Source organism: Amblyomma mixtum, chromosome 5, assembly GCF_055824585.1.
Source record: "Amblyomma mixtum isolate Tamu chromosome 5, ASM5582458v1, whole genome shotgun sequence".
NCBI lineage: Eukaryota > Metazoa > Arthropoda > Arachnida > Ixodida > Ixodidae > Amblyomma > Amblyomma mixtum.
This window is the reverse complement of record NC_143016.1, coordinates 36,840,066-36,854,844: the sequence shown is the minus strand read 5'-3', so window position 1 is coordinate 36,854,844 and position 14,779 is coordinate 36,840,066. Positions and strand designations below refer to the sequence as shown.

General features: G+C 44.1%; 1 protein-coding gene across 1 annotated transcript; it reads left to right on the top strand.

Annotated features, from left to right (window-relative positions):
- Positions 1-46: 46 nt before the first annotated feature.
- Positions 47-14,577, top strand: Edc3 (Enhancer of mRNA-decapping protein 3). The gene is made up of 6 exons (XM_089543973.1): positions 47-761; positions 1,664-1,761; positions 3,882-4,253; positions 4,720-4,873; positions 6,468-6,700; positions 10,021-14,577. The coding sequence occupies exons 1-6, from the start codon at positions 598-600 to the stop codon at positions 10,368-10,370; spliced, it is 1,371 nt and encodes a 456-aa protein (XP_089400099.1). The 5' UTR covers positions 47-597; the 3' UTR covers positions 10,371-14,577.
- The last annotated feature ends 202 nt before the right edge of the window (positions 14,578-14,779 follow it).

Here is a 14,779-nt window from a genome sequence, read left to right as displayed (position 1 = left end):
CACTTTTTTATGCCTTTGTGCGTTTAGCGGCAGTAATATGCAAATACTCTATTTAATCCGACCCTTAACTATGATACCGGTCATGTTTATTCGTGTATGCGAGGCTTAAGCCATGGTATAAAGCATGGTATAAAGCCTCGAAAATGAACGAGTCAACACCAAGCCATCGACCAGACCCAGACAGTAGCCTAACAAGACAGCAAAAAATGCACAAAACAGAGCAACCGAGTGATTAAAGCAAAGCGGTAGAACGGGCGGAACGCACAACGTTGAGGTGTTGAGCTGTCTGAGCCCAGAAAGCCCACCCCTGAATAACATTAAACAGCCACTTGCGCGAAAAGTGCTGTCGACGTTCGGAAACTGCGTTTAACAGTGTCGGATCTGTGCCGTAGCGTTTGAAGAAGTTACAGTGCGGTCTTTCTGTGCCCCTTGCGTGTTACGCCGGGATTGTCACCACTGCTACTCAGTGATTCAAGTTTTCATAACGAAGACCAAAAACAAAGCACAGCGGATCTCGGTCCTTTAGTCGCACTTGCCGCGTCTGCATTGCCTTATAAACTACAGCAGGCGTAATCGAGGAGAGACTCGGCATGAGCCATGAGTGACCAGTGGGTTGGTTGCATCGTTGTTGTAGACTGTGGGGACATACTCGGTACGTACCGAGGCAAAATCGAAAGTGTCGACGCGGCCAAACAGCAAATTGTGCTGTCACAAGCGTCTCGAAATGGCACCAAGTGTCTCGTTCCTCAAGTCACAATCTGGTAAACAAGCTTCTGCCATAGGTTTATTCATCTCATGCTTTCGCCACCACGCGGGACGCATTTATTATTTCTTTTTTTTTTTGCTTTAGCCTGTTTCGGAGATGCCTGTGCGTAATAACTGAGAAGCCCGACGAATCGGTACCTTTTTGGGTTAACTTACAAGCACCTCGCATGTCCAAGCGAGCAATGTATCCTAGTCCCATTACGGCTGTCATGCATGTCACGTTTATGGGTGAACAGCTTTGCCTCGCTGCCGTTGAACTGCTAAATTTCATGTCAGCAAATAAAACTGTTCTCTGTATACCGGTTGCACGTGCACCTAATACCAAATCACTCAGTGGAAATTAAAAAAAAAAAACGGTGCATTTGAACAGTCGTCTTTTGTTAAGTTGCGCGATGAAATGACTACCTCGCGAATGTTCTGATGAAGGGGAAATGTTAGCTAGGAGGACTTGCTTAGCAGCTGCATCTTTCGCGCGCATACTTAAGTACACATTCGATGCTAATAGATGCGGTAGTGCAGCAATATTTAGTAAAACGTTTCATTTCATTATTGATAATGTGCCAAGAAAATTTGGAAGGTGCCAAATTTACCCTCTGTGACATGAAACCAGAAGCGAACAGGATATGCCGGGCACAACCTTGCTGAAATCAAAGAGACAGTGTGCAACTAGCTGTACTTTTGGTACTGCTGCATTTCCTGCATTTCCTTGAAGTTGTTTGTCATCACAGTTTGTGCCACCGTAGCATATTTTTTTTTATCATTTGTTCCACTTTTATGACTCTACAGCAGCTTACCCAGTATTAATACACGTTTGCTATCCATAATGCCCAACATATCTGGACTGCTTATATCATGCATGCGTACTCCATTTGCCTTAACTTCGTTTTCTCATGTGCAGTGCTCAGGACATAGTGGATCTGAACATCATCAAAGCATCTGAAGGTACACGCGGTGAATCGCCAGTTGTGTTGCAAGAAGTCAATGGTGCGCGGAAAGGTAAAACAGTTTTAATCATGCTTACTTTCACACTTTGTTGCCATCATTATAATCAGGCCATGCAATGTGATGAACCAGAAATAGGTTAAAGAGTGTGAAAAATTAAAGATGTAGAATTAACGAAAAAATCCTTGGGATAGCCATATCTGTTTGCCAGTTTGTAAGGTAGGACCCACATCAAGCCATTGCTATGGCTTTTAGTTCTGCCTCCTCGTCTCAAAAAAGGAATATAAAAGAATTGAATTGAAAACTGACATAACGTACACAATGGAAGAACTGTGCAACTGAGTCATGCCTGGCGGTAGATTTTTTCCTGTTGCTTCTTTGTCTGTAGGCAGGCTGTAGAGTAAAGCATCGTAACTTGAAAAACATGTCTAGTTCGGAAAAAAAAGTTTCTAGTTACAGAAAAGTGTGCAATGATAGGACTGCTACTAGCCTCCTGTCTTGAATTACTTCCTTAAAGGAACACTGAGGAGAAATTGAAGTTGGCTTGTATCGACAGAATAGCAGCTCCTGATTACAAAAACGCCACTCATACTGACAACAAAGCTCTTGTAACATAGAAAAGAGCAAAAACCAAAATACAGGTACCGCCGCCACTGGCCAAACTCGCAAGTACAAGCGTGCTGACGTCATAGGACAAAACAGTGTTGCTAGAACCAATAGTTCTAACAACACTAGGACCAGAGTAGCCACAAATTACTGAGGCGCAGCAAATGCATGCGCAAATCTCCTTGACGTCGCCAGATGGCGCCACGCGCCCGGCAACTACGCGCGCGCCTGCAGCATCGGGACCAATCAGCGCCAGCTCACCGGCGTTAGGCGGGCTCCTGGTATTCCGCTAACGGTAACAAGGTACACGGTATGCTAAAGGTGTCCATTTGCGAGAACTTCGTTGACGACTTCGAGAACGGGATCCATCGTAACGCTGGCAAAACGCCGGTGCAAACGTAAGCAAAGCGACTGTAGCGACGGCCGCAATAGCCGATAGATGCCTTCAACGTGCGGCCGGCGGTAGCTTTCGTTTCGGCTGCTGCTAGGCCGCTCTGCTGACCGTCAGAAATCACGGAGTCTCCGTTACGTCATGTGTCACGTCACTTAGTCCTGTGTCGTCATAAGAGAATCCCAAGTTTGAATCAGAGCGGCGGGAAAACCTTTTTCAACTTCGAATCCAAATTTCTTAGAAATAAATGCATCTTTCGCTGCCGGCCAAGTGGCAACAGAGCCATGAAATGCCGATTTATTGGATTTTGCTGTAAAAAAAATATTAATAGTGCTCTCCTCACTGTCCCTTTAAGAGATAGTCATTTTCGAAGGCTCAGAATTAGTGCAGGAGGTTGTTGTAGCAATTAAGTCAAGTTGAAACACTTATAATTTTCACTTACTCCAAATTTTATTGCGAAGTTATTTTACATAACTCTGCATGTCAAACCAAGGCGTTAAACCGGAATTTTTGGGGGTTCAGTTTGGGGTCGTGTTCATGCATGCAGGCTCGGCGGCTATGGGGAGCGACATGCCATTCTGGTTTGAGCCAGTTTGAACTCGTTCGAACAGGCTCAGGACTAAAAAAAAGGCTTAAACGAGGATGAATTTTCTAATGAACCCTTTTGATGCTGTTTTCTATTTATCAACGTTCTATTTATCAACATTTCACATTTTGGTCTCATACATACACACAAAAACGAGAAGGTAGCTTTGCATAGCAGATTAGTAGCTCCATTGGTACTCTCCTAGTATGAGGCTGCAAGTGGGTGACTTCTTCTCCCTCTTAGCAAGTGCAGACATATGTAATATTTTCACTTATGTATTGCTATGGTGAGTCTGCAGTGTGAGAATTGCAGAGCAGAAAGACAACTGGCCCATTCTTAAAACTCATTGAAATGCTGTACTATTAGCGTGTTTGTGTGGCTCTTATCCTGAATCTGCTGATAAGGATATTTAACTTGGACTTCAATACATGGCTCTGCGACAGCGCCTTCATTTGGTACCATCTGCACTGACTGTTGTGAAATTTACTTAAGTGTAACAAGAGGCAGTGGGGCCGTAGCCTAAACTACATTTATATTGAATGACATGGTCTGAAGCAGCAGCTGTATGACGGCATCATCACCCATGCACAGATGCCAAGAAGAAGGCCGCAGTCACTCCCAAGAAGGCAGACGGACCACGGCGGGCAATGGTGGCTGCCATGCGAGACCGGGATGATGCCTGTTTTAGTGCCCCAGTTGATGCCACTGTCCTGGAACAGGAATTTGACTTTGAGAAGAACCTGGCCCTGTTTGACAAACGGGCAGTGTTTGATGAGATCAACGCTGCACTGTCACGGCACACACCATTCAGCGACCAGCCCGTGCAACCTGGCAGGGCTGGGGGGCACGCGATGGTTGCGCCACCCAGCTATCGTTGCGATGAAAATGTCCTGGGTGGCAGTGCACTGGAGTCCATGTGTCGCATACGAGTACCCGGCCAGCAGGAAATGGACTACGTCACTGGTGAGAATGCAGATGGTCTTTGTTGCTCTGCTCGCTGTCTTCACTTTTGTGCCTGGTTAACTGAGGCTTACAAAAACGAACCATTTCATGTGTCTCTTCTTGGTGGTTGTAGGATTAGCCCCCTTTTTTTTTGTTATAGCAGGAACATTGACAGCGGACATAACAGTGCCAAACAGTGTCACATTTCCCGTGGAAACTATCATTGAATTGAAAATTGTATAGAGCTTGGGGCTATAGCATCTCTGCAGATTTGATTTTGTAATGACACTCATAAACTATTGCATAAGTCTCAACTGAATAGTACTCAGTCATTTTTCAAGACAGGTCACAGTTCAGGATGACAGATCATTGCAGTGATGTGTTTCTTGCCATGTAGAAGAAACAGTGAAGGTAATTGCTTCTTCTTTGCGTTAGATGATTGATTTTAGGGCATGTTGACTGCCGTCCTCTCTGTCTGATGATTAAGATGCAGGCCTGCTTGTGCCGAGCGTGAGCCTGCAGTTGCGCCAGCGGATCCTGGAAGGAGCAGTTCAGTGTGGGTACAGCACTGAGCGCCAGCTGGAGATGCTGGGCCGTGCTGCATCTGAGATGGTGTTGCAGCTGCTTGGAGGCTGCCGTCGGTAAGGTGTGGCTTTGGCTGCTGCTTGGTCATTGAAGCTCAAATAGCAAAGTAATAAACATACTAGCATGGCTGACACTGTTTTGACGCTAAGGAAGCACAGGGGAAATCCATTTTTTAAATGTGGCGGTCGAATGATTTTTGTTAATTTTTAGTTTGCAGATAAATTGGAAGAAAGTATGAGAAAAGGTTATGTGCCACCTGTGGCGCTGTGTTCATGACTTTCATGTATCGTGTGTTATACAATGGCAGCTTAGCTAGCGATAGCTCTCCTCATAAGTTTTTTTTTTTGTGGCTACTTCTATGCAATAATGTGTTATTCAAATTTGAGAGAATCAACCAGTGCCAGTCCTAACCACATGGCAGATATGTAACGTGCCATGATACTGCTGCTGGAAGCCAAGTAAACAAGCTCTACCTGACGTGCACAGGAACAGCCATGAGGTTCAACTCCCCACTTGTAGAGGAGAGGAGGGAAGCCCCAGGCTAAAGATAACTCGGCTCATGTGAAAATGACAACGGATACAGCAAAAATTAATAAAGAAGCATTCGCAGTCACAGTGGAATCAGAATTGAAGTAGAATTTGAATTGGAATGTAATCAGAGTTGGAATAGATTAGCGAGTGAAAGAAAAATTCTATTGCATTTCCTTCACATCAGTCTAATTAATTGATCACCCTCAAAATTTTTTACATACCTTGTGTTTGTCCAATAATGGATATCAACTTTAACAATAGTATAGTACCAGTGGTCGTACAAGCAGCAGTGGTAGTAATAGTCGAGGGGGACGTGGCTTTGAGAGGTGAAATTTTTTATTTTTTGCATAATGAAATGAAATTTAGCGTGCTTAATGAAAGTCCACTGAATTCTGAAAACAAAATTTCACTGAAATGACTTGAGTAGTTTTCACATGATACATTTTTATATGCTTCATTGCTATACCAATATTGCAGAAAGCCTGGCATGACAACCATATGTGGTAGAAATCTGCACTGGCTTTGAAGCTTTACCCAAAGTAATGGTTGATGCTGTGACATTGTCCAAATATTTTTAGCAGCCTGACATTTTTCTGCACAGAATGTTATGTCCACCCTTGCGTAATACACTCGTTATCATCGGGAAAATTAGGCACAGAATAAAAAGGCATAAAGTAATTAAAAATATAGGAAGTCTCATCATAAAGAATTCAGCAAGGAACGCAATGAGACAAACTACATGAAAATCTATGAAGCAATTGCTGTGCTATGCTTTCTGCATGCAGGGCAGTCAGGTCAGTCAAAGAACGCTTTTGAGAAAACTGACATTTTCACAGAGATTTCAGTTTTTTGCCACCTGCGGTCAGAGAAGCATTTTTGTTAAAATCAGTTTGGGGCTGTTTTTGGGGGAAATTTTCCGGGATGTGGTTAAAGAGACCTTATAGGCGCAAAATCTGGTGTTTTCTAAATTTCGATTTTTTTTCGAGATTTTCGTGATTTGAAAGTCGCTTCGCCGCTTAATAGTATTAGTAACAGTAGCAGACATGGTAGTTGTTCTAGAGTGGTGGTGCATGGTGCTTGCATGGCAGGGTTTTGTGAGTGTGGTTCTTGCTGTTGCAGGCTAAATCCTGGCAATAGCCACCAGCGGCCCACAGTGGTGGTAGTCTGTGGAGCCCACCGGCAGGGGAGCCAGGCAGTGTGCTGCGGCCGGCAGCTGGCCAACCACGGTGTCGAGGTCCTGCTCTGGCAGCTTCCCCTGGTGGTCTCCACCTCAGTTCTGCCGGAGCCCCTCTTCCCAGCCGAGATGGCTCTCTTCCGCAGCAGTGGAGGAAAAGTGCGGCACACTGCTGCAGGTGGGTGCTTACCTGCATTGCGTGTGGGGATGCATACAGGTGAAACGCATGCAGTGCTTTAGCACAAGAGACCTGCCTTACCCACAAGTTTAAACACGCTGCTGATCACCTGAGGCCAACGTTAGTTTGAGAATTTTTACAGCTCTGACAGGGCGAAACATGATAAACGGAGCGTGACGTTGCAGGACAAAAAGAAGACAATACAGCACTGAACCTGTAGCTCTGGTGAGTGAGCTTTGAACAGACGAGCTGCCCACAGTGCTACGCCTGAATATCATGAACACTGCTCATCAGGGTACCATCTTGTCATCCTTTCTTTGTTTTGTCCTTCTGTACTGGAAAGAAACTGGATACGTGCACCGACTACCCAAAGACGATGTCTTGCCTGCCGCTTTCGCCTGACAGTGAACAGCAAGTATGGTAGAAAATGTTTAAGTCTTCTAAATGAGTGTTTTGCTGCTGTCCTCTCCACACACTTGTACGTGCGCACGAAAAGATATTAGCGCGTGCACTGAAACTTGCTATAGTGTGAAAAACACCGACAGCAGAAGTCACGAGCAAAAAATAAGGGAGACACTTAAACTCCACCTTTCAGGGCATGACATGATAGCGTTGCTGGCTCCCTTCAGCGGTTTCTTTTCGCACACAGTCACTGTTCTCTGTTCACATTCACACATTTATCACAATCAGCACAGCATATAGTCTTATCTTATCTTTTAACTCTTCCACACTGCAGTTTATGCATATAATGTTACTCTAATTACTATCTTGCTAATTAGCACATATCTTGTTCACTTCACTAATTACCACATTACTGAGCTTCAAATGAAGCCAACACCACACACACATCACCTCCCTTTTACCTCAACGAAGTCAACATGCCTACGTGGCCTAATAACTAGCGTTCATGGCTGGTGACCCAAAGGTCATGGTTTTGAGTCCCGACTAAAATTTACGGAAATTTTTGTTCTGTGAAATTCATCACTTTATAAAGATAAGTTGTTTGAGATATGCGCCGACCTTAATTCACATTAGAAATCCTCTTTTCAATTATTTTAGTTCCAGAGATCCACGCGTGACGTGGGTTCATTGTGCAGACGCCACCAGTATGCCAGCAGGTTTTCCGCTGAACTGGAGCCTTAACGCTGTCACGTTAAAACACTGATTGTGGGCAGTTCCAGAACTTGGCCAAAGTTTGCTACAGATGTGAGAGCTGTTGACTACATCATACTTGCAGATGCTGTATTCGCACGCATTGGGCAGGACTAAATTAGTCTTTTCCTTTTTTAGGGAGGATTGGGGAACAGCTTCCACGGGCAGTATGAACACATTTTTGTCATCCCTGTCCATAACTTGTAGACCTTTGCATCGGGCGATGGAGTTGTCGAAACGTCTCCTCTCTAGACTGTCGGAAACCGGTTCTGCCACCGCTTCCACCGTGCTAGTGAGGGGTGCTCATGACAGTCCAGTGAACAATATGGCAGCGCCCAGGGAGCCCTTATTGCAAAGGTCTATAAAAGAAGAGTGCAGCGGTCCCTTCCTGGTATGTCTAAATGCAGGGAAAAGTGGGTATTATCCAGGAAAATACTATATCATCCAAGCCGCCTTGATTTTAAATAAAATTTTACAGCATTTACACTTGTCGCATGAATTACGAAATGCAGTAAGAACTAGTGTAAACATTATCAGTTTTTTAATATCTCTGCCCCTTTCATGCCTTCTTGAACCTATTCACAGTGAGGTCCAGGCATCCGGCTGTAGTAAGACTGCTGCTGCGCCTTTCCCTTTCCTTATAGTACTTATGACCCTTACCCAGACACACTCTCTGAACCTTCGACAAAGTGAGGGCACTTTTGCCTCGAGCTGTGTAGGATGGCATAAACGTCGTTAGTTTTAGCGTGTTAGCTCTTATTAGCTTATTCCTCAGTTTCGCGCCATTGTCATTGGCATCTGCAGCTCCACCTGCCACTTTCCACCCGCCACCTGTCACGGTTGGCAGGTGGCTAGTGGGGTGAGGAAAAAATACCCTCTCCACTTTTATGGTAGAGGAGAGAAGAGGGAAAGAAGGTGGGAGGCCCCAGGTGGCCTAATGGCTTGGGTGTTGCAGTATGTGGGTGGTTTGATATTCACCGAGACCTACCACCGAAACCCACCACTGAAACCCATTGATTGCAGAGTATCAATGTACCTAATCCTGCTTCCGTGATGGGGATCACAATGCACCTGCATGCCAGGGGATGTGGGTCATGGGCTTAGCTTTCTCATTTCGACCTTCATTTTAGAATGTTCACTCTTACTGGCTCATTCCCCTGTTCCGCATCGTCGGCGTCTTCGTCCGCCACCTTGCTTAGTTGGCAGGTGGAAAAATGAAAGTCTGGAAACCTCCTCTCCACTTTTAGGTGAGAGGAGAGAGAGGGTACAATTTCGAGGCTATGAACTAAAAAACCATATGAACTGAAAACATACGAATGAGGTTTGTAAGTCTTGATTTCATGTTAGGCCACTGTTTGTCATTTAAATATGATATCCCTTAGCATGCATTAGTAGTCTCAGTGGCCATTGAGAAATGTGCATGCTAGGTGCAGCAAATTAGGTGAATCTCATTTAGTGAAAACACTTTAAAGGAGGCAATAAGTCAACCATGGGCATATATTCAAGTAAGGGCGATCTGTAATCAATAGGTATTTCTGCTAAATACCTTTCAGTTTGGCACAATCTGCAGACTGCACTGGTGAGCCAGTGACGGGCAGTGCTCTCCAATTCATTTCTGCAGTATGTGACCTTTCATGGGTAAGGTACCATAGACGGCTGAACATCGCTGTCCTCCCCATAACTGATATTGTTGCAGTTCTAGTTGTTGTGTGGAGCTGTGATTTCAACCAAATAAAAATTAATCAGCAGACAAGTTCATCTTGTCTCTAATTTAGAATATATGGCAGAAAAATATTTTATGTGCAGTTTTTATATTCCATTTCTTGCAGGTATAGTGAGTACTTTTATTTTTCTGTCTTTTTTATTAGTCCCACCATAGTATTAGTGTGTAGTGAGTACAATGGACTTTGAGAGTCTAATGGTCATGCACAAACCTTCATTGAGCTGATGCTCAATGAATGCAGTGAGTATTGAATTGTGACTTAAAAACCTTGTGACTCAGAAGAAAACTGCACAGGGAAATGCATGTGTTCTCCGACACTGTAAGGTGCTCTTTAAAAAGGTTAAGTAAAATTGGATGGTGTCCCAGGAGCTGATAATCTTCATGGCACTGCCATCTGCCTCCTTTATTCTTTGGCCCTGTCCTCCCTCCCTCCCTCTCTGTGTAGAGCTTGCAAACAGCAAAGTGGACCTGGTGCTGGCAGGTTTGGACTCATTGGATGGCATGAGCCAAGCTGACCCCACGGCCGTTGCCACCATGGCCAACTGGGTGCAGCGGAGCAAAGCTCCAGTGCTCTGGGTGGATCCACCGCCTTTAGGCAGCACGGTGGCTCCGCCTCCCCGGTGGGTGCTCATGCCTGTCTTGCCCCTGGCTATGGATGCCAGCATCGTTGCCTCAGCGGGACTATACTTGTGCGACATTGGTGTGCCGCGTCGTGTCTTCCGCGAGTTGGGCATTGAGTACACTTCTCCCTTTGGGTCCAAGTTTGTGGTCGTGCTTCATGCAAAAAAGCCATGATGGTCTGGTGTTGTGCATGGTGAATGCTGCTCTGATATATCACTATACTCAAAAGGAACTAATTGGCTAGTGCGTCTCTTTTGAAGTGAATCTAAGTGTTGAAGAAAGACAGGCATAGTCGGATGAACTGTAAAAATGAAAGCTGATAAAATTTGATGGGATGTGGAGGGGCTTTTAGCCATGTGATAAGCTGTTTGTGTACATATATATAAGCATCTCAACCTTTGTCAAACTGTTGTGCTCCATAAGACTAAACGTGGGCTATGGTGGAAGTGCCAGTGCACACTGTTGCCACTGTCTCTGCAAGGTTCCTGTACAGCTCATATGAATGCATTGCATGTAAGAAAACTGGAGCTGTGAGTGCGTGGAAAATGAAGTGTTTTAAAGATGTACACATAGTCGATTTTCATATGGAATAACCTGAAAGAAGACAGCCTTTGTAAAAAGCCTGTGTGAAATGTGTGAAAGCCTTGAAGTGGATTTCTTCCTTGTGGACATTTTCGTGGCATAAAATTATGCTAAGCTTACACTTGGGAGGTAGCATTGACTCCTCCACATGCTGGACAGCTCCTTAAGTTTTTATCTTTTTGAATTTTTAATCTGTAAAAGCATCCCAGTTTACTTTGTGTAATGAACTTCACTTGTGTATGACCACTGGTATGCAATTTTCAATAGTCTGTAGGGCGTAAGCTGCTCGGAGATCCTCAGGGAAGACAAGACGTCTGTTCTGTTCAAACGTTTATTCTCTGAGTAACGGAGCTGCGGCGGGGAGCGCGGGAGGCGCGCCCCGCCGCTGCGAGAGGGAAAAGGGAGGAGAAGGAAAGAGCGCGCCAGATGCGGGGGCGCGCGGGGTGCGGTCGGGTTCCTTTGAAGGGACGCCGCAGACTTCGACCGCAACGGCGTTCACCTCACGTTGCCGGAGGCATAGGGAAGAAGCACGCGTAAGTTGTGCCGGCGAGGGCTGGCGCCATGGCTGGCGCACTACAAGTCCACTTGCTGAACAGTTTTCATCATGTCTCAACTTTAGTTTTTGTCAGTGTCATATCTTGACTTCGGGGGTTAAACTGCCATGGTAGCATTTCACTCAGGAGACAAAAAACAAAGAAAACGCACATTGAATTGTGCAGTACGTAAGGTGCAGGGGTGTGGTGGACTTCCATCTGCATTGCTGCACATGCTCTTGTTGATGTGCTTTGGTGGTATTAAAAGCTGAGCTTGCTGTGGCCTTGCACGTTGACCATAAGAGAATGTCACACACTTGTCGGTGCAGGAGAACTTAGCCCCATTGGTCCACATTGCTTTTGGCCTTGTATAAGTTTTAAGTGTGGTACTTTCGTATCAGACTCTGAAATGCTATTTGCATTGTCCAATGGTTGGGCTCATTTTGGAGTTAGATTATAGGTTACTGTTGGGTGTACAAATAAGAGAAGTCCGCTTTACTTGCTCCCCTATCGCAGCACCCCTAATGCTCAGTGTGTTGGAGGTGCTTCAGCTGTGGGCATTTCGAGCCTGTGCTGTGTCACCAGGACTTACTATCAATCCACAGTAGTCCCATTTGTTTTCTTGTCCAGTGCATTGGCCGAGGCTGTTTTGCTACTTCCTTGCATTGTCAGTGATGTGCTTCTGTGTTCCTACTGTAGTCTAGTGAACTTTAGAGTTCTCGGTGTAGCGGAAGCTCTGCCACTGTGTATGTTAATTTTCTGCTCACTTAATGTCGAGTTGTATGTGTAACAATGCACAGCACTCAGTGCTGTGCATTGTTTTTCGGTTATTGTGTATTGTGTATTCGGTGTATGTACTGCTGGCTAAAACGGCACAGTTTCTTATGTGTGTGATGCATTCTTTGAGCAGCTATGCTCAGTCTATTAGTACCAGGCCATACAGTGTTGATGTTGCTGTGTCGATGGCATTGTGTGTGTGCGTGTTGGCATTTAATGCAGCAAAAACAAAAAGGTATTTTTATTTACTATTTTCATTTGTTGGTGCCTAAAAGAGCAGGGTATGTGCTTGACTGTACTCAACTGCAAATTTACAGGCAGCTTGTGGGTGAAACCTAAGTGTGACCTATGTACAGAACACAGATTTAATACCTGCACCATTGGAGTATGGGATCCATTGTATACCATGCCATCTGGCTACAGTCTAGAAATAGTCACCTTCACTTACCAGATCATCATTCATTATCAGAATGCTCTGCTGTGTTTCATCCCACTTGCTGTGAAGCATCAGAATGCTAAGTGCACATCTCGTATCATGGTTGATGCAGTGAGTGTCATGGGGTGGTAGTTATTGCTGTTCATGTGCCTTGTTGTATTTAGCAGATCTGAACTCTATGTATGTATGTCTTTATTTGTGTTTGATTGTATCGTTTTTTCTTTAAAGATTGATAAAATGCCACAATCACAGCACACACTTGATGGCGCATCCATACTAGGATTAATTTTTTGTTGCACTCCTCAGTAAACATTTGAGGGAGAAAAATACTTTTGTTCATTGAAGACACCACTCTAAATCACACTTTTTGGATGCCATGATGAACACTGGGATCTTTCAACTGTTACGATACATCCCTATATTGTCATTCATAACTAGTGTCAACCTTTCCCATATGAAGTTCTGTTTCTAAAAGCGTTTAACTATCCTCTTCATGCAATTGATCTCATTGACAGTGTGAAAGTCATCATGCCCCTTTGTTTTATTGTGTAATTTCCTTTATGGCTCTGATCATATGTGTTCATTTTTCTGGTACTTTGAGCATTTTTGCAGCATTTGTTGGTGCTAATATTGAAAGCAAGGTGGTTGATAGCAGAAGCATAAAGTAATGCTTTGCAACACTCAAGTTCCAGGTGGAATTTGTCGTCAGAGTCATCATACTTCGTTTTCTATGAGTAGCTAATCTTTTGCCACTAATTTTTAAATTCAAGTGCTCAAGCAGCACTTAGGTTGCATTGTGACGTCTGGTTTAAAATGCATCATGCATCTCGAGTCATGCTTTTGTTTCAAATTATCACTCACTGTTGCTTCACATGCACTACTTTGTGACATCTTCATTGTATCTGGGGAAACTGGTGCTGTAGTTGTGCTCGTGTTTTTCAGTTCTTTTTTTTTCTTTCATTCTGGTGCTCGCATTCAGGTGCAGCAATGATGATTTGGGTGCAGAAAACAGGTTATCTGCAGAACTTGGCTTTTCTTTGTGTAATAGTTATAAATGTAGCTGAAAGCTGTCTCTGGGGATTTTGATAGGGGAAGAACTGCACATGACAGGATACAGGAGGTTATAGATATATCACATGTTCAGAAGTGCAAGATGCCGGGCTAGTTGGTATTGCATAATGAAATAAAACAGCGCAAGGGACGGGACGAAACACGAAGGAGCAAAACACAGACACGGGCACTGACTAACAACTGAAATTTTATTTCGATGTAGGACACATATGTAAGGTACAAAGAGGAAGGTGTGTCCAAGGCGATCCTGCGCAATCACCGAAACAGTGTAGTCACGTGTGTGTGTGTTTTGCTCCATCGTTTTTCACCCCGTCCCTTGCGCTGTTTTATTTCATTATTCATCACATGTTATCACAGCCATGCCTTGAGAGCATGGCTGTATTTTTAACAGATATGCTAGATTTTCAGATCATTATCAGAGTTCAAGACAGGAAAAAGGTCTTTTGCTTTTTTTTTGTTCCTTTACGGTGGAAGTGACTGTCTTATGTGTGTAACGAAATGTTAGTTGTCAACATCTAATTTCACTTCAATGTTTGAAGCACCATTTTTATTGGTATAAAGTTGGCTCAGAAAGGAGAGATATCAAATGATCTGTGCAGCCAGTGCATTGTACAAGGCTGCAATTATGGTGGCTGATGGCATAGGCACAAAGGTTCATAATTCGTAATACCCTTGGGATGCCTTCAGGCATTAAGAGAAAGAGAAAAAATTAATTCTTTTTCCCTGTCTCTCTTAGTTAAAGGTACATACAAGTAGGGTGAGAATGTGTACAGGAAGGCTACACTGCTGATCTCGTGGAGCTTGTGTGTGTGCTGTTTGGTCAGTAGTGAAATAAAATCCAGTGGTTATTTTTATTTAAATACAGTAGTCAGCATGCTGACTTCATTTGATGGAAGCTTCAAATGAATCTCGACTGTGGTGCTTCCTACTGTAGATTGCTTGGTGAATAAATGAAAGTTGGGGGTTTACCCCACACAATCAATTTCTGTTGCAGTGCGACTTTAATCAGCTTTTTAATGTTTGACTGTATCAACCAAGCCAGAGGCATCCAAAATCTTGAGCTTATAATTTCGTGCTGTAGATAGATCCGTTTTTAGGCAAAAAGAAACACATTAATAAACAGACAACCTTTTTTGTTGTTGTGGAGGAACTGTGAGGACCGATCATGAACGGTCCTGAATGTG